The sequence below is a fragment of the Myodes glareolus genome, chromosome 9 (assembly GCF_982192425.1).
Source record: "Myodes glareolus chromosome 9, mMyoGla1.1, whole genome shotgun sequence".
Classification (NCBI taxonomy): domain Eukaryota; kingdom Metazoa; phylum Chordata; class Mammalia; order Rodentia; family Cricetidae; genus Myodes; species Myodes glareolus.
Window position 1 is genome coordinate 49,120,163 of NC_142034.1, and position 20,949 is coordinate 49,141,111.

At 39.7% G+C, this 20,949-nt stretch overlaps 2 protein-coding genes across 3 annotated transcripts; one reads left to right on the top strand and one right to left on the bottom strand.

Moving 5' to 3' along the window:
- Positions 1-400: 400 nt before the first annotated feature.
- LOC146893017 (olfactory receptor 1A1) lies at positions 401-1,339 on the bottom strand. The gene has a single exon (XM_085694354.2). It carries the CDS (start codon positions 1,337-1,339, stop codon positions 401-403), a length of 939 nt encoding a protein of 312 aa, XP_085550480.2.
- Positions 1,340-18,201: 16,862 nt separating this feature from the next.
- On the top strand, positions 18,202-20,742 carry LOC148120893 (olfactory receptor 1P1-like). 2 transcript variants are annotated; one of them, XM_087909555.1, is made up of 2 exons: positions 18,202-18,211; positions 19,811-20,742. In XM_087909555.1, the coding sequence occupies exons 1-2, from the start codon at positions 18,202-18,204 to the stop codon at positions 20,740-20,742; spliced, it is 942 nt and encodes a 313-aa protein (XP_087765681.1). The 2 variants fall into 2 exon arrangements, with proteins under 2 accessions (XP_087765681.1, XP_087765680.1); XM_087909554.1 differs by lacking the exon at positions 18,202-18,211 and having other exon boundaries at positions 19,801-20,742.
- The last annotated feature ends 207 nt before the right edge of the window (positions 20,743-20,949 follow it).

Below are 20,949 nucleotides of genomic sequence, written 5' to 3' on the forward strand. Positions count from 1 at the left end.
GTTAGGACGGGTCTTATGCACACAGGCTTGCAGGACTAGTAGATAGAAAAAATTATCATGCAGTGATCTATAGTCTTTGAAGCATGAGCTACTGTGACTACAGCCTGTAACACAGGCAGGAAAGATAGCATTAGTCTGATTTTGCTGTGTTTAAGTCAATGCTTAGACTTTCCCAGAGACTCTGCTGGTCAGTAGACTGTGAGACCTGAACCCAGAGTCTTGTGCTGCACGCTCATCACAGGAGCAGAAATGTAAAGAAATCTGTTGCCCCCTCAGACTATCAGAAGGCTCTTGGAAAAGAATTTCAATCTGGAAAGATGACAGGCAACTCCTGCAGGGGTGATATTGGAGCTGGATTTTCTAGTGCTTCTGCATGGGGACCACAGTGTCCTTACAGGTCTTACATGGGGGTTGAGGAGTCACTGTGACAGAAGAGTCTCCTCAATGCAGCCTTCATGTCCCGGTTCCGCAGGCTGTAGATGAAAGGGTTCAGCATTGGGGTCACTGCCGTGTACATTACAGTTATCAATGCATGCTTCAGACTGTAACTGTTCAGGGGACGGAAATACATGCCCATGACTGTTCCGTAATACAAAGATACCACTGTCAGGTGAGATCCACAGGTGGACAAAGCCTTGAGGAAGCCCTTGGTGGATGGAACCCGTAAGACTGTGGAAAAGACCCGGACATAGGAGATGACAATGCACAGCAGTGGCACAGAGAAAACCCCCACCCCGAGGTACATCATCTTCACATTGAAACGGATGTCAGAACAGGACAGCTGGAGCAAAGGAGTAATGTCACAGTAGAAGTTGGCCACATCCTTGTTTCCACAGAAGGACAAGCTAGCTGTAAGTATGGTGTGGACCAATGAATTGGCATTTCCAATCACCCAGGACCCAGCAACTAGCAGGATACAAGGCCGTGAACTCATAATTGTTGCATAATGAAGTGGGCGGCTGATGGCCACAGCTCGGTCATATGCCATTGTAGCTAGTATATAGCTGTCTGTGTTTCCCAATGCTATCATGAAATACATCTGTGCCAGGCATCCCCCAAAGGAGATGGCTTTGCTGCCCAGGATATGGTTGGCTAACATCTTGGGGATAGTTACAGAGGAGAAGAAGATGTCAACAAGGGAGAGGTTGGCAAGGAAGAAGTACATGGGGTTGTGAAGGCGGCTGTCAGAGTGAATGGCTAGGATGATGAGCATGTTTCCAACCACTGTGATGGGGTAAATGAACAGGAAGAGGATGAAAAAGAAATCTTCATGCTCTTGCTGCCTGGTAACTCCAAGGAGGTTGAAATCTGTGGTAAAAGACTGGTTTTCTTCTCTCATGACTCCTTCAACATGAAATTGGACAGGAACCCAGAACCATTACTATCTATATATTACCACTCACCATATCCAACAGTTCTCTCTTTAAATATATACCCAAGTCCTTGAAATTCAGCAGCATGAAAATTGGGGAAATCCTTATTGGTCTGTGGCAACGGTGGTCATTTACTCCTGAACAGTCTCACCTAAGTAGTGAGTGAGTAACTCTGAGTCGCATTTTCTCCATCAACATCTTTACACACCCATCTAAGATTTGATCACTTCACAATTAAAATGTGTCTTCCATTGCCTAGTGCACAGCTGGGAAGGAAATTAAACATTAATTGCTCATTTAACATGCAAAACATTTTTCCTTTTGTCGAGAGTTTAGAATTACAAATTTATTCTACATATAAGGACAGGCAGCCTTTTGGGTGCTTCTGTGCAAGCAGCCTGTCAGTATAAGTGCTAAACTTGAAATGTGTAGTTGCACCGACCAAGCACTCAGCCACCCTACCATCCAGAAACTAACAGTGTCTATAGTGGCACTTGAGGACTTTAACCATGACAGTCACTGGAATCAGCCCAGGGAGTGTTCTCAGGAACCCCATGGACAATGTAGATTTCATGGCTTTATCTGGGTGACAAATCCTAAAGTATACACATCAATGCCTCTCCACAGTCTTCTTTCCTACTCCTACTTATTTCCTTTGAAGAGCCATGGTGCTCCATCATGGTTACATCTGCTGCTTACTAAACTCTTCGATCTGTTTATAGAGGTTTCAATTTTTTGCAATATATTTTCATGCTCAGGCATCTTGCCCACATAACTGGCTAAACCTGATATGCCAGTCTAAGATATATATATATCTAAGATATATAGATATATCCAGTCTAAGAAGAAATAGCCACAATATTTGGAGAAACAAGACATACAAATTAATTCAGTGTGTGAAACTTTCATGTGTGAGCTCTTTCAGTGGATCTGAAGCTTGGTGACTGGACTAGGACGGTGACCAGTGAACTGACATGATCTGCTTGTCTCTGTGTACAAATACTGGAGTTCCAGGTATGCACAGTCATGCCCAGTTTTCTATGTGGGTGCTGGGCATCTAAAATCAGGTCCTCATGCTTTCATTGTTCCTGGGGCAAAACAATCAATTCATAATACATCCTTCTTTAGCCGCATAATGTTTTATTCTTTGCAAGTGCCTAATTTATCTTCTCTTAAATGTACATTTGTTATTGTTGATTGTTCATATAAAACAGTTATTGCACAACTCAGCCTTTCTAGGTTCTCTCTCAATGCTTTAGTAGATTAGACAATCGTGCTTTTCTACCTGAGATACTACAATATTTCCTTAACTGCTTAACTAGCCTCTTCCTTTCTCCCTTATCTTGCACTCTTAGCCATACCAATTATGACTGAACTAGTAACTGCTCAGCCAAATCTGTGCTAGTCTGGTCTTTTTGCTCAACAAATTTAACTGTATTTCTCAGTCTCCCTTGCAGGGAGGTGCAGCTATGTAACTGAGGTCTAGTCACCCAATCTTGTGTTAAAGTTGTGGGCTTTTTTCACACGCTATTCTGACTGAAAATGCTGAAGAAATTGAATGGAATAATGGGGTACAGTAGTGGGAGGAACCTATGTCAACAGCTTCTCTCAAACAGTAGAGATATCCCAAACAAAAATATTCACATGTACTTTTATCTCATGGAAAATAGTGTTTTATTCTTGTTAAGTCATTGGTAGTTTATGCCAGATATATGAAGTTCACTAATTTTTACAATGTGACTTCTATTAACATTAATCGAATATGTGACTAATTCAATCACTAATTCTCAGTATTTCTTACACAAATTATGTAATAGGCACAGAGATGTAAGACTTATCATCCTTTTCATAGCTAATGACTATATTGCTTTCTTCACTACACTAAAAGTGATTTCTCTTGGTTTCTTAAGGTACCCTCCCTCAGCTGGGCAGTGGTAGTGCATGCCTTTAATCATAGTACTCGAGAGGCAGAGGTAGGTGAAGCTCTGTGAGTTCAAGGCCAGCCTGGTCTATAAGAGCTAGTTCCAGGACAGCTAGGGCTGATACACAGAGAAACTCTGTCTCGAAAAACCAAAAAAAAAAAAAACCCTCCCTCTTTTTCATACAGATTCATGATATCTCATATTTTAAACAGTTTAGTGAACCCAGAGGGTCGAGACTGTGGGTAGCTCCTGTAGTATGGGGAGGGAGTAAGATGTCAGAAGTGAGGCTTGAGGACTATAAAACAAATTGAGATAATGTTGACTTGTCTCATTTCCATGAAAATACACAGAAGTTATAGACTATTATAGAAACAAAAAGTGCCTGAAAATGTATGGCATAATTTGAAAAAAGCACAGGGGAATACCTTAATGTGAGAACCCAAAGCGTGATCAGAACAAAACTTTTAAGTTGTTTTCTGTGCAGCGTCAGCCCCTCAGGATGCCAATCAGGTGTATGGTTGGACGATAGCTGGGATGTGGTCTTTATGGTCTTAGGTTTAAAAGGCATGTTCAGAGACCCAGTGAAGCATAGGAATTCATCGTGTCTGCCTTAAACAGTTGAAGTAATTCCCTAAGAATGTAAAGAGAACAGAAAGAATTTTTCCATATAGGCATGAATTCAGGAAAAAAAGATCAAAGGATAAAACTCCCAGAAAATGATGATTGTTTCCCAAGAGGACCCAAGGGAAACTCTTGCACTGTAAGAGATTTCAGCCGTGTTTTTTTGTTTGTTGGTTTGCTCTAAACTAATATTTAAAAATCTTGTTCTTATACTTCTGCGAAAGTATGTTAGAAAATACAGTTTCAAGAAAGATTACTCCATCAAAGTAGTCATGGAGAGTGTTCAGGAATCCAGAAGTTATGTCAACAAAAAGACATTTAAAACTAGCTGAGGAATTAATACACTTGAATATTGGTTTAAAAAGAAAATTGAGAGATTGAGAGAATGAATGCGGAGCCCCAGTATGAAAATATTTGCACTCTTTAGTCAGTCATTGAATTCAGTGCAATTACAATGAAAATGGACATAGAAGGACATCTGAAAGTCTGAAATTTAGAAAACTGATACAAAACTGAGTTAGGAAAATAGAGAGTCAAGAAAAAAAATCAGAACATCTATCTCTATAATGGATATTTATCAAATTATTCTCTGATTGTTCTGATATTTTAAACATCATTCTTTTTTTAAAGATTGTTTTTATTGAGCTATACATTTTTCTCCACTTCCCTCCTTTCCTCTCCCTTCCCTTCTACCTTCTCCCATGGTCCCCATGCTCCCAATTTATTCAGGAGATCTTGTCTTTTTCTACTTTCCATGTAGATTAGATCCATGTATATCTCTCTTAGGGTCCTCCTTGTTGTCTGGGTTCTCTGGAATTGTGAATTGTGGGCTGCTTTTTCTTTGCTTTATATCTAAAAGCCACTTATAAGTGAGTACATATGATATTTGTCTTTCTGGGACTGGACTGGGTTACCTCACTCAATATGATGTCTTCTAGATCCATCCATTTTTAAACACCATTCTTTTTTTTTTTAAAGACAGGGTTTATCAGTAGCTTTGGAATCTGTCTGGAACTAGCTCTTGTTGACCAGGCTGGCCTTGAACTCACAGAGATCTACCTGCCTCTGCCTCCCAAGTGCTGGAATTAAAGGGGTGCATCACAACCTCCTGGCATAAGATTGTAGATTTGGGAATGATTAAGTTGTGAGCCTGATCATGAAGCTAGTGGCTCACGACAATATTTTGGAGTAGTAAGAGACAAAGGAAGTATTCTTTATAGAGAGGTGAAGGGTGAAGGTTTTACTCACAATTGGAGAATGATCCTGTGTGGAGACACAGAACTGGCTTAGAGCGCATTGGGAAATGACTGCTTGGCAAACCAAACATAGATGAAAGCAAACTTTCTCTGCTCATTTCTCAACGTTTTGACAGAATCTGTACCCTGGATAAGGAAGTGGCCTTTGAGCTTAGTTCTTCACGCTCTACCAGATATAGATTAAGGAAGTGCTTTGCTTCTGTATACTTTTTGCTTTGTTTCTATGGACTTCTTTTCATTTTTATTACTGTTTTTATTGAGACATTGTTTCATGCAGGGTTAGGTAAGAGTTTCTCATGATCATGTACGTGGGTAAAGGAGGTTTGAGAGTTGAGGTAATGCTTTTTAGTCTGTATAAAAAGCCATGAAAAATAAAGCTTGTTATGCAGTTGTTCATACTTTGCATCCCCTGTGTCCTGATTTGCATGGGACCCTTACCCAGGGACCCCAATGCAGTAGACGCTGACAATCCTGGGCCTTGTATCATGCCAAGTGAGACAGGGCCAATGGGAGAAAGATGGGGCAAAAAGAACAAAAATAGCTCGAGTGATCTTTTGTAACATTATTTAATTGCCCAGGGTTCCTCCCCAGGTTACTAATTTCCTGTAAATCTAGACTTCAACTCATAATTCATGCTGATCTCTAGTTGTTGCATTTCAGAAACAGTCTGGATACAACATCTTCACATCTCCCTTCCAAACAATGGGATGAGTATGCCCTGTTCACCAAAACTGCCATCCCCAGACAACACCCCTTTTATCTGATTTCCTCCTTCCCACCTTCCAACTAGAGAAATCACATGAACTTGGGACTAGTCCTCTTGATACCTGATTTCACTTGGACCATACACACTCTTCAGCAGAAGTCCCAATTGTCAATGGAAGTCCACCCAAAACTATGGACTCCTCTTGATTTACCATGACACCCATCTGAGCACTGTCCCAGAGGCTTCGATGTTACTTCCCTCTTCATTGATAATCCCAAATCTATGAAAAGAGCATTTCTCAACATTCTCTAGTACATATCATTTCCATGTGTCTACATCTGTCTTATTTCTCACAACAATGAGAACATCTTCATGTCAGGTCAGCCTTTGTCTGTTCTTGTACATTTTCTCAGATCATTTTCTCCATCCTCAATCCCCCATTCATGTCCAATCCTCTCTAATCTCTGCAGCTCAACAGTAGTTCTTTCCTGCACACTGGCAAGTGCACTGCCGTCCCTCCAACCACTCAGATTTCTGATCTTCTCTAAAACACTCTTTTTCTCATGCCAATTATTCCTTTCTGAACCAACCTATTTCTTAGAGAGATCTATTCACAGAACTGAAGAAATATGTCTGTAATAAACAGATGAGATGTTTTACTCTCAAACCGTTGGCTTATCCAACACAAAAATTAGTATCTTCTTTACTGTGGATTGATTTTCAATGACAAAATGTTTGAGCCGTAGATGGTAGTGACAGACAAAAAGTGCTATACATCTTCATCTGGGGAAGAGGATTTAGCACAGGTCAGGGGACAGGAATACAGCAACCTAGACTCTACAGCAGGTTTGTAGTGTGTGTGATTTTGGCTCCATGAAAGGGCAGCTTCTCATAGATACTAGAAATTGTGGATGTGGATTTTACTCTCATTCCTGGAGACAGAAGTATCCAGTCCTTTTTAAAAATACAAACATTGATCTTTTTGTGAAGTGATTATGGAAGTGGCAACATGTGATTGATATCAGTTACACAGATAAAAAATAAAGCTTAAGAATATAAGGAAAATTGGCAGCAGAGGGGAGGTTGTTATAATCAATGGGGAAAGCAGTGAGACAGGAAGACAGGATCTCTTGCATGGGAACTTCAGAATGGAGATGGGCAGAGCAGGGAAGCAGACTGCTTTCTACAGGGAGGTGTTGTTTTCATGGGGAAAGATGAACAGCCTTCTAGCTCAAGGAAAAGGAGTCTGGATACCCACAAGGGAAAGCTTCAGGCTAGTCAGAGTTCAAAGCTTGCCTGAAGGAGGTCAGAGTCCTATACATTGCTGACTGCTATATACCCCTTCCCTAGAAAGTGTGCTCTGAGATAACAGTGTCACACAGATCCAAGTGCTTCACTGAAGGCTCACAGACAAGGTCCAAGAAGAGCCACTTAGATTTCCCTAGTGGTGAACCTCTAAGTGTTTTGAAAATGAAATGTCAGAACTCTGTGAAGGCCCACTGCTAGGCACCCAGATGTGAGGGAGCAGAAGGTGTCTTTGCATCTCTTTCCTGAAAACCGTGGGCTTGTGTGAGTGCCTATGCTCATGACATACAACACAGACAACATTGCTTCAAGGGACAGATAGTGCATAGGACTACAGGAAACACACTACAAACGCTGCTGCTTCTTGGTCCCGTGAGTGTGGCTAAAGCCCAGGAAAAGTGTGGTCAGACGGGATTCTCTCATGCTGCCTTTTGCCCACCAGATCTTGAGAATGCAGATTCTAGGGTGAGGCTGACATTTGGGTCCCAGTTTTGCTGCTGGCACTCAGTGCCTCTGGCACTTCATTTCACCTGATGAAGGACCCCTGATTAAAAAGTCATAATTCGACTTACCTTGCGGGAGCTTTGTGAGGGTAAAAGGAGAGGATGACGGCGATGCAGTCACTGGTGCTCTGTTGCTTTAAGCCACAGCAACAGACATGCTTTTCAGAGTCCCCTGCCCTACCGGATCAGACGTTTTAAAGTGTCCTGGCAGTAGACCTAGCACCTGCTAGCATTCCTTTAGAGGGACGGGCATGCTGTAGAGAAGCATATTAGTGCTGTGTTTGAGATGGACTCCAGTATCTGGTCCATGAGTAGAAGGAACACAAAATGCTGTCCTGAATGGAACTGGAGGAAGAGGGATCTTTCAAATGGCAGCTGCATATCTTAGCGGAGAGAAGACTGGAACTCACCAAAAGGGTATAAAGTCTTTTGAAACATCACTCTCCCAGGTCTTCATTCAAGTCTTAGTAATTGTTGAGACTCATGGAAACGCTGCCTGTGCCCTTAGGGGACACAGTGCCTCTCAAGAGTGATTTGGAATTTCCTGGAGAGAGTGTCTCCAAGGTTTAAACTCTGGGTTGACCTATTCCATCCTCTCTGTTGGGATTTCTCTACCTCTGCTGTTCAGACTCTATTAGGAACCAACACTTGGGAGTTGCAAGGACCCTAGTATAATTGAGATCTTGGTATTTCTGCAAGCCTATACATAGGTCTACCTTCTTTTTAGAGTCTCAGAGAAAGAGAATCACAGCTCATCTTCTCACTAGGATTGATCAGAGAAGCATCAGAGTGAAGTCATGCTTTCCTTAATGTAGCATGCTGATGGCAGGTCTCCAGATTTTCTGGATTCTGAGAGATGGGAAGAGTCTACAGAATCTAGACCATTTTATACATATGTCACTCTTTTAGTCACCCTAAGAATGGCTGTTGCCCTGTGATTTAGTACCTTCTGTATCAGAAAGTGTGGTCAATGCTGGATCATCTGTTGCTGACTTGGATGCATATTTTTGATAGCTGCCTTGGGTCAATGTTTGCTTATGGAAACAGTGATAAAAATAAACACATCCTAATGAAGTTGAAATAATTGAATGAATTGTTTGCAATTCTTAAAATAGTATGTATTTTAAATTATATGTATTCTTAAAATAGTTCATGGCATTTAGTTCACATTTCAGATGTATTAACTTATTTTACTACTTTATGTTTTTCAGAGATAAGGACTGCACCCAAGGTGAGGTCTTTCACTTGCTGTAGAAGGGTTCTAACATTGAGCCAAATTCTCAACTCCCTAATCTGTACATCATTCCCACATAAATTTGTATATAATATACTAAGAATTCACCTACTATTTTACTAATGGTCATGTGACTGTTCTCTACATACTATATCAAACTGTATATATAATCAATATTGAAACACTTTGAATGCTATTTTCCTATAGATATATACCTATAAATAAATAAGAGATCACACCATGATGGTGGCTCTGCTATTGTCTGTTTAATATCTAGATTGTGTTCCTATGTCTGGTGCATGGACAGTCACAGATCCTATGGTATCCAATGATAAGTGTTTCTTTCGTGGTAAACACATTTAGGGGTGTTGGCAACCTTCTCAGAGTTTCCTATGCATTTTATCTCTGGAATACTCATGGAAGGGAAGGAATTATCTAATGTCAAAGAGGAAAATGATGTTTTATTCTTCTAATAATTATCAGTGTTTCCTGTGGGCACTGAAAATGGGTTTTACTGGCTAATATATAGAATCTTGGCCATCTTTTCCTCCCAAAATAGAAAAATAAATCTTGGGAGATTTCCTTCAGGACAAGGAGACTAAATGTAATTGTCTCTAGGAAAATTCAACTTGGCTATTTTCTTTGTCATTGAATGCTTTTTAGAAACAGGAATGGTTTATGGAACATTTTGACAGAAACAGAGAGTTGCAATAATACTTTAAGTACCTAGAAGCAAAACAGAAATGCAATTGAAGAGAGATAAAAGTATTTTGGACTTATTGTTACACTGGTGTGAAGACATTAGAATGACAATGTGTCCTTCCTAGCCACCAACAGAAACTCATTAAAGTGGATAATGAAAGAAGATTTGTCCATCCTATGAGTAACACATTGGAACAGAGGTGGCTGCTGCTGCTGTGAATGAAGTGTTAAAGGGTTATGTGGTCTGAATCAATGATGAGAATGACAAACAAGGTTCTCCCATTTCTACATCTGAGTCCAGTCAAAACTATCTAACAATAGCAAATAAATGATCAGATTTTGAGAAAAATGAAATCAATCTGGAAACAGCAGGCAGAATTTAATAAAAAGCATAGAAACAGCTTTCAACAGAAATTTGGTCAGAATTTACACTGCACAATACAAATGGACAGACAAGACAGAATTCAAAAGTGCTTCTGAAAAAATACTAAGAAACAGACACTCATGTCAACAAGCAGAGCTCTGGGTGATGACAGCCTATATGTCTCTTGCAATCTGTTCCTGACTCTTTTCTGAATTGAGATAGACTATTGAATTAAATCTACTATCTGATGTAGTTGTAGCTGTTGTGGTGGTGGCAAATGCCTTTAATCCTAGCACTCAAGGAGGCAGAGGCAGGTGAATTCCTGTGAGTTCGAGGTGTCCAGCCTGGTCTACAAGAGCTAGTTCTAGCACAGCTAGGATGGTTACACAGGGAAACCCTGTCTCAAAAAACCTAAATAAATAAATAAAAAATAAAAATAAAAAATTAAAAGTTAATAAAACACTGTATCTCTGAGGTCTTTGCTGCCCCTTTCTGTTTGTTAAATATATCTTTTTAAAGTCTGATTAGATCTTTCTATAATTTCTTATTTCAATTTCTCTTTCAGAATCATTTCAGAAACCTTTTCTACATAGATCTACATGTCCATTCTAAGTTACCTTCTTTCTGTGTAAGAATCCTTGTAGGAGAATGGGTAGAAGTTAGTTTGACTAGGACACTATCAAGCTCTGGATCAAAATGACTCACATGTGCATCTTATAATTTCTGTTATACCAGAGTCAGTTCTCAGCCTCAGCTGACAAATTTCTGGGACTATTTAAGTCCTTATACCCTTGTAAAGTTTGAAATAATTACTAAGCTCTTGAGTAGTTAATCCATTGTGGACCTTAGCCACTTAATATCTCCCAGAAAATTTTGAAAATCATGAAGAGTTTGTAATTGAACTCCCCTGATTTGTATTTTCTGTGGTTGAATTTTCTATAAACCTATCTTATGTCCTAGGTAATTAATAGAATATCATCCTTGTATTTTTTTTCATAAGCAGTTTGTAATCCCCAACGAGGCAAAGTTCTCTTTACCTTATCAAACATTTTCTCTAAGGTATCTCCATCTGAATCAGTAGGTAAAATATCTGTATAATGGTAAATTATAGATTGAAGAAATTGCTTATGAATTATTTCTCATGATTATCATATAAAATATTAACATAAGGTGGGACTATTTAACTTTTCTTGTGGAAAAATTTTCCAATGGTACCTTTTAACAAGTTAAGAATTATTATAAGTGGTCACTAATTGACTGGATCACTTTGTTAATAGTTCCCAGATCTGTTACCTTTCTCTTTTTTTTCAAAATTTCTTTCTAATGACAAATATAGGAGAATTCCAAGAACTATTTGATTCCTCAATATATTGAGCATTTAATTGCTCATGTTTCAGCTTTTCCAGTGCCTATAAATTTTCTGAAGTCAAGGTCATTGTTCCACCCATACAGGTTTGTCAGTTAACAATTTTAAAGGTAGGGATGTTGGTACCTTTGAAAGACCAGTATTTCTTGTGTCCTGCTTATATACAACCTCAACCACCTGTGACTATTCTTGAAAATATCTTTTATTATCTCTCTCAAAAGCATTCTTTATTTTATGATTTGTTTCTTAGATTAGAGAAATGTTAATCTCTGTTTTCCATTGCTACAACAAATCATTTCTCCATAAACTCATTGCTACATTAGCCACATATGGATTTAATTTTTCTATCTGTCCTTACAACTCTGTACAATTGACCCACCTTGTATTTTGCTTTATCTGAGATAAAATTCCAATCTGTAAAAGCAATATATTTTCCTCCTGAAGAGGCCAATCTGGATGCCATGATTATGGTGTAATTATGGTTACATCTATACCTGTGTCCAGTAACCCTTCAATTACAATATCATTTATTTATATTTTTGTTTTGGTCCTTGATAGATTATAGAAGTTTGCCAAAATACTTTTTTATGGTCTTCTGAAGTTTTTGTTTCATCTATTGAAGCTATTCTGTCATTGATCACATTTGGGGCAAAATGTATTTTAACAATAGGTATTAATTCTTTTAGTTGCTCTGTGGATGAATTTCTCCAGTGATGACAGGAAATGATTAAACCAAATTTGGTATTTCAGCCTGACCCCTAAGCCATTTCCTTATGGCAAGGGATGAATGTCCCTTCTTGATGTACATTTATTAGTCCAGTGCTGGCATTTGCCACATGTTCTGCATGGTCCAGAAGGCTAGGGGATTCTATTTGGATTATTTGTAGAAAGCAACATTGTTTCTAGGATCGCCTTGCCTACAATCCATTTTCAGAAGACCTTGCTTACCATAATTAAAAATCTGACATTTTGAATTTTTAAAAAAGTTTTAGAAAGCTCTTCTTCTATCAAAGTAGTATAATAAGCATGAGATTCCAGATCAGCTGTATTTCTAATCCATTTATTTATGGTTGCTGTTCTGATCTTGCCTTTAAAGATCTAATTATCCCATTTGAATTCTGAATTTGCATTTTCAAAAGCCAAAGGTTCAATTAATACTTGACTGTCTTTTGGATCTGATACTATTCTATTTACAGTTAAAGTCAATCTTTGCAAAAAAATAGTGAAGGCTTCTTTTGGAATTTTAGTAAATGACCTAGACTTCTTCCCTGATTCTTCAAACTTTCCTCAAGCTTTTGAAGCTGCTAAACAAGATAGAGCCAAGGTGTGATTATCAAACTCAAATTGTCGTTGCGAATCAGGATATTGTCTTTCACCTGGGAATTGGTCTTAGAAAATATCAATACCTCTAGCCCTATTTTGTTGTTTTATGGCCCCAACTTCCTCTTTCCATCACATTTGCCATTGTATCTGAGGACCGGCTTCCAATATTGCTGATATCTACCAACGTCGAAGTCATAATCTATGAGAACACAGGATAAAAAAACAGTAATTTTCCAAGGCACGTGGAGGGTTATTCATTCCTCTGTAGAGACAAATAGGCTGACAGTCTGGGCTGGATCTGATTGTGAGGCCCTAAGTTTGCAACACATTTCAGTGCTCAGTCATTCCAATGTCATGATTAGAGAAAGGGAAGAGGGAGGACATGGGACTCTGTGATGAGGAATGGGATCCCTTGGCACTGGAGTACAGCACTGGTAAATTTCTAGTCTTTAAATTACCTTATTAGCTCTGAAACTTCTTTGTTGTTTTTTTGCCTTATGCTCACTGTGGGAGAGAATCATTGTGCTTTGAATAAAAGCCTTTAGTCAATGCTCACAGTTGTGGTGATTCAATGAATACCCTTCCAACTCATTCATTCTTCTGGCCCATTGAGATGGAGAGATGCGGCTTCTTTGAAAGGAAATACTATGCTGTACACACCAAAAGATCCTGGGATGTCTTTACTGGACATCAGCAGGAACATGTGTATGAGTGATTCCTTCTGTGGGTTGTTGGATCATTATTGTTGTTGGGGAACAAAACCAGAAAACCCAGATTAGAATCTTGCATAGGTTTATATATACATTTGTCTAGGAATACACAAAGTCATTTTTTGTCCTTTGTAGTACATCATATTGGAAGACACATGATTTGTCTAAATGTAGGCATGACATTTTGATCACACAGAAAGGGTGACTTACACAGTCATATGTATAGATAGATGGTACTTTTATATTATTGTTGATAAGTAGCTTGCAAAATTGCTGTCACATTTCATCAGTATTGCTTTTTCAAATTTAAAATTTATTAGTTTAATTCTATCCTAAGGATGAACATTCTTTCTTGGCTTGCCTTTCCTTTTCTTTCCTCATCTCTCCCTCCCCTCATTCATCAACATATACCAGTGAGATAAGCTTATCTTCATTTTTATTTAGTTATAATGCATTAGTATTATTATTCTGTTGTTCTACTATCCAAGATGTAACCAATAAAAACCCTTCAAAATGACATCTTTGTCTCTTGGTATGTTTCCACCATTCTCAGGATCTTACTCTTACTCTCTGACCTGTTTACAGAACCAGGCTATTACTGATGTAACTGTTTTACAAAGACTGAGAAAAAAATCCACACTGAAGGGAGAATGATGATTTCACACACACACACACACACACACACACACACACACACTCAAAAATTCCATACAGGGAAAATCCATACAAGGAAACAATTTCAACAGAAGCTTGTGATTTACTTTAAGGAAAGCATGTAAAAAGTCATGGACCAAAAGAGATTTTATTTAGTTAGATGAAGTAGCATTCTCTAGTTCAGTCTAGGAAACAGAGAGTCAATGAGTTTTCTTGGAAGATGTCCAATGCTACTGGACCACATCTTTCTCCTTTTCAAGAACTTGCTCCTGAGGGAATGTGTGGGTCCTGAGGAAATTGCTTAGCTCCAGCTTCCCATAAGAGATGAAGTCTCACACTGGTTGCTTGGGGAAAATAAGTAGATGGGTAAGTCCTCTGACAGCCCAGGGCTGGAACACTTCATGTGATATTAATGGGGTCCTGATGTTGAGGAATAGAACTCAATCTACAGTCCTGCTGCATGGGGTGTGTGTAAGGCTCCCCTGAGCACCAAAGGAGACTTCAGGATGTGATTTATTAGACTCCATTTGAAAGTGAAATAGCCCCAGATTCTTAGGAAACTTTTCATGTTACATTGATCAACATAGAGAAGAGAAGAAGAAGTCACAGGTCATTTTAGTGATGACTGAAACACACCCAGACACTATGGTAAGCTCACAATTGGGGTGGAACACAAGCCTTAAAGGACATTTGTTTACTACTGGAAGAAAATATAAGATTTGCTCCCCAAAGAGCAAATGGAATAGGATATAAATATATGATCACCAGACAGTGAAAGTCTTGACAACGGCAGTGCTTGGGAGGAAAGATGAGATACATTTCAAATCTTTCCAAAATGCAGGATTCCTATGGAGGTTGGTGCAGTCAACAAACGCTCTAGTGGACAGGTCCAGGAAATGGGCTGCAGGGTGAGCAGATGAAGGAGGAGCCCTAAGACAGTGGGCCAGTGAAGGGTTTGAGAACAAGGAGCATGTAGTGAGGTTGAGTCATCGTTACCGGCAATAGGGCCGGCAGGTGAGATAAACCTTCTCCTTCAAGTAGAGGAAATCCTGGGTGCATCTTTCAGCCTGGCAGTAAGTCTCATACTCTCACCCTAGAGCATACATTCATAATGGAGGGTATTCTATGGGGAATGGAGTACGTGCTTTGCCGTAGAAGTTTCTTCCTGGGGGTGGATGCTATATACTAGGATCTTCATCAAGGCAAACCTGTACTTGGCCCATTGAACACAACTGCAGTTAGAATAGAGTTTGAAATTTCTTGTCTCTCTGGCCAGTGGAAAGCCCCCCCCCCTTGAACTCTTTCTCATGAAATCAGGGTGACTAGTTTCTGTTTCATGCGCCCTAGTTTCTGAGGGCAGAAAGGAGAGGCAGAGCTATGTGGGCCCAGTGTTCATGCACATACTGAACATCTCTTTGTTCCCGACATCAGCTCAGGCACTGCAGTATCGCAGTGGAAATGAAAGGGAGGGGTTGACATTTCATGTGGTGGTGAAGGTGGAGTTAGCAAATATAGTGACTAATTATTGTGTTTAAACAGCAGCAGTGAAGTTTAATTTCTGTCTAGCCAGTTAGGAGCAGAAAGGCTTTAAGGTCTTTGGGAACTGGTATAATTTTAATAAAGTGATGGGATAGAAGCTGCTGAAGGAGCTTCCCATACACAAATAAGGTGAGTGGTAAAATCCAGACTTATGTCCAGGTATGGGTTGGCATAAAGTCTTCCTGGCTAAGGAATTGAAAACTACCTCATTTGACTAACAGTGCACACACAAGGGTGGGGCTATTTGTGAAAAAGATAAGGGCTGGGTCCCTAGGAGACCACCTGGACAGAGCTAGCCCAGAAATACAACTGGGGAGCCACAGAGCAGGGTCTGTCAGACCACCATAGTAGAAAGTCCCTGTCACTGAACAACGGCTGCCAAGAACAAATGACTGATTTTGGTTCAAGAATGGGCTTTGAAAGGCTATTGTTCTGTCTAAAGCACAACACACTACAGTAGGCCATTTGGAATCAATAACAATAGAGATCATACCCAGGTTCTCCTGTTTTCTCATGTGTGACCTTCAGGCAACTCAGGACCCTTACCTTCCTTGCTCAGCACAGGAATGCAGTGAGGTCTGCTAGTTCCTCTGAGCAGATTTAAGATTTAGAAGTTTGGGCATCAGGGATCTGCTGGATTTGGGTTTGCTGCTCCCCTTTCCCTACTCTACTCAAGCCTCAACTGGAGGCACTGGCAGGAACTCCCTGTTCCTTTTTTCAGAAAGTGTCCCCTTCCTCAAATTTGGGTGATTGTTCTTTGCTCCTGAGCTCTCAGGTCTGGCATAGCCAGGCTGCAGTGTAATACATTCTGTCCTAGTCCAGGGGAGGAGCTGTCCTCTCAGATCCCAGACACCCTGAAGTCTCTCCCTAGCAGCTCAGTTATTCACTTGTCCTTTCCATCTCTGCCCTTGTCTGGTACTGGTGACAGTGAGTGCACATTCCCTTGTACACAGATGAGCTGCAATGTTCTCGCTGCATTAGCATCCTATGTTCCAGGGGCATGCTGTATGTCTCTCAACCACAGCATGTTACAAGTATGTATTGTGTTTTCAGTCTGGATGAACACACAGTTGTGAGTGAGAACCAGGACTTCTATCAAGAAAATAGAAGGCAACATGACTGCCAAAACATGAGCTGAACAAGGACAGCAATAGACATGCTAATGTCTGTGTGTGTGTGTGTGTGTGTGGGTGTGTGTGTGTGTGTGTGTGGGTGTGTGAGAACCTAGGAGTCTTCAACCCTAGGTGGGCAGGCAACTAAGAAATGCTAAGATCAGGAAAATAGTCTTCTCCAGGGAACAACACACCTATTGATTAATCAATACCAAATGGTCATCCCTGAAAATATAATTACAAGAAACCTTCCTTATACATCCTGAGCATGCTGTATTTGTGTATTTAAGAATATACATATGTATGTATAAATGTATAAATGTGTGTGCATGTATTCATATGCATGTATTCACATAAATGTACACACCCACACACATATTTCTGTAACAAATATTAATGAAAAGAGTCCACAAATTTGAAAGAGAGCAAGGTGGGATGTATGAGTGGATTTGGAGGGAAGGGGAAAATGTTGGAATTATAATCTCAAAAGATGATAAAATAATAATTTTTTAGAAAGGCATTAGAAGAAGCAAACAAAACAACCTTAGCATATACAGAGTGTCATGAATTATCAAGTAAATGGTATAATGGAGAGGAACTGGGGTATAGTTGACTCATTATTTGAAGTTACACTTAAGAACTAAGAGGAGTGATTTAATTGCAATCATATTATAATTAGATTTTGACTCAAGTTTACCTAAAGTTAGAGGAATGAGTCAACTTGAGATGGTCCAAGCAAAGATCCAAATTTTGGAGTTTGGGGAATATTCAACAGTGTGCATTAGGCAAGATCTCTGAGCACCAGTTTCCTCCCAATCAGATGGAGATAAATGGTCAAACAATGCAAACCATATGAAGATCTCTGTACAGAATCTCAGAATGCTCATGAGAGACACTTGCTAGTGTTAATAGAGTTTGATGAATGAATGACTTTGCTACTAAAAAATTTCTGCATATATAAATATTGGGTCTTTTTAATCTTTATAACTGCATGTAGAATCTAGAAAACCGTACATATTTATAAACTCAGAATAATTTCCCTTAGTAGAAATTGCTTCAATTTTCAGCACTTTACTTATTTTCTTCACAGGGGAGTTTCAGATTCTTGGAGTGGATCTTGTGATTTTATTTTTTATAACTATATCTCCGTTTTCATTATTTTATTTTCTTTGACCTTAGCATCTGAATTTGGGAGCAGAGCTTAAGTTTTCAATTCACGAAATAGGTTCCTATTTCTTGAACACTCATTTAATGTTGCCTGTATCCTATGTAGGTTTCAATAACTCACATTTTTATGTTAAAATATATTAAAGCAGGCTATAGTTACTGTGGTATTACACTCCTAAAAATTCAGTCCGTATCTCAAAAAGAAACCTCTTTCATAACTCCTCAAAAGAATCTTCAATATCAATTTAATTAATAATAAATTTTTTTATTGTGATCTATTACTGGCTCATATTCCAATGTTTCTAGATATCCTGCAAACTTTCCCTTTAGATCCATTTGTTTAAATGGAGCCCAGTCCAGGACCTTGCATTGCACGTGGTTGCTAGGATTCTCATTGCAGATTTTAGTCATTAGCAGCTTGTTTTGTACAGCAAGGACTGACTGAGGAGGGTACTATGCTCTCCCTGTCCCGTATCAGCATCATCTGGAGTGTGTTGAAAATATGAGTTTCCAGGATGCAGCCCCAGCTCTGATGTAGACCAGAGCAACTTCCATGCACTTGGTGACATCTGCACTCTAGAGACAGAGGGTACTGTTGTCTCACGATATTTATGAGTAGTCTATGATAATTCAGTGCTTGTAGAATAGTGGTCTTTAGAGGAGAGGAAGTCTTGGGAGAGATCTTGGGGAGGTAGTGATCAACGCATAGTTAATAAGCAGGAACGACTGTGTTCTACAACATAGTCAGTGGTCCCACTTGGCAAAAACCTATTATATGTTTTATAGAGTTCAGAATTTTAAAATACTTTTTTGTTATTAATAATTATCCACTAAAGACATTTAGGAATTTTTCTAGATTGATACGGCATTTTGAGTTTTGCTACTATCTTCTTTAAGTTCTGTAAATTAATTTTAATTAAATTTTATGAGAAGTCATAAGTTGAATCATTGTCAGTTTTGTGAGATTGTGTTTAGCTCTACCATCTTATGCAGTATATATTTGGTAATTTAAGTAGAAAATGGAAAGTGAAATGTGTTATTGGCATAACTGAAATAGAGTGATCATGTACATATTCACATACATGTTTTACGATTTTGTTTTGCATTTTACATTTTTCCATTTCTTTAAGTGGCCTCTCATGTAGCCCAGGCTGGACTCAAGTTCACTATGTAGCAGAGGCTAGCCATTAACTGTTGATCTTTCTACCTCCTTAACCCATGAGCTAGAATCACAAGTGCCTCCTTCAGTTTTGCAATTTTAGATAGCAGAGGTTTTGATATTTTATTCCCATTTCACTGAATCTCTGAGAATAGTCTAGATATCAAAGGTCTTTACTAAGTAGATTTCTTACTAGAAAAACATGATTTCTAGAAGAATGGGAAGCATGAACTGTCGTCTTCAGAATATTAAGTTTGTGATACTGTTGGATCAGAACAGCTGCCCACAGATCCAAGAGTGGTTTGAGTGGGTTCGGCAGGCTGAACCAAATAGTCTAAGATTTCAGTGTAGATAGTTGTGTCCATATCGTGAGAATGTAAACTGTCTTGGGTTACGAATTATTACTGTGTTAGTAATCTGTCACTGAATCAGGTGCAGGATTGGCATTCAGTACCTATAGAACATATGAAGTGGATGACAAATCTTGAATTCTTAGACTTTGCTAAGTAAAACTATATATAGTTCAAGCCAAGTTACCTTGTTCAGATGATATGTAGAAAAACTCAAAAGAACTATTTTAATGGTTATCATTTGCATCTTGCAGAACTTTCTGGAAGAGCATTTTGGGCAGGCTGCATTAAGTGGTCTATGAATAAACTAGATGGTTACTATGCAAACACTGTGATTCTTCTCTAGAGCTCAGAGAAGGGTGTGTGCAGCAATCATCTAGAGTGAAACATCTCAGAAAGCAAGCTCAGGACTTCCCTCATTGACCTCTGTGCTCATGGAAAGAGGGAACCAGACTGGCACCTTTGAGTTCCTCCTCTGGGGACTCTCAGAGCAGCCAGAGCAGCAGCACATCCTCTTCCTGCTCTTCCTGTGGATGTACCTGGTCACTGTGGCTGGCAACCTGCTCATTGTCCTGGCCATTGTTACTGATGTACGACTCCACACCCCCATGTACTTCTTCCTCGCCAGCCTGTCCTGTGATGACATCCTTTTCACCTCCACCACGGTACCCAAGGCCCTGGTGAACATCCACTCGCAGAGCAGGACCATCTCCTATGCAGGATGCCTGGTCCAGCTCTACTTCTTCTTAACCTTTGGAGACATGGATAGTTTTCTCCTGGCCACAATGGCCTATGACCGATTTGTGGCCATTTGTCACCCTCTCCACTACACGATGATCATGAGCTTCAGGCGTTGCTCACTCTTGGTGACAGCCTGCTGGACCCTTACAAATCTTGTTGCCATGACACACACTTTCCTCATATTCCGGCTCTCCTTCTGCTCCAAGAAAGTCATTCCAGACTTCTACTGTGACCTGGGACCCCTGATGAAAATTGCTTGCTCTGATACCAGAATTAATGAGCTTGTGGTTCTCTTCTTGGGGGGTACAGCCATATTAGTCCCCCTTTTGCTCATCCTTGTGTCTTATATCCGCATTATGCTAGCTGTCCTCAGGGTCCCATCTGCCCAGGGGAGGTGCAAGGCCTTTTCTACCTGTGGGTCCCACCTTGCTGTGGTGGCCCTGTTCTTTGGAACAGTGATAAGGGCTTATCTGTGCCCCTCATCTTCTTCCTCCAACTCAGTGGTAGAGGACACAGCAGCTACTGTCATGTACACAGTGGTGACTCCCTTGATGAATCCCTTCATTTACAGCCTGCGGAACAAAGACATGAAGGGGGCACTTGTCAGAATTCTCAGGGGCAAAGTCTTCTCCTGAAGCCAGTGCCTCCTCAGAGAAACTGAAGGTTTACTCAATTCCTTCTCTTGAGGATCTTCCAGAATTTTCTACCTCAAGTGTCCCCTTCTGAATCCTACAGATGTTCTAGCACAGTCTCGCTCACTCATTCCTCATATTAAGTTTCTTAGATTTGAGGAAAATTAGACTCTCTTTAGGCTTTGACTTGGTATGAATTTCTTTTTGTTT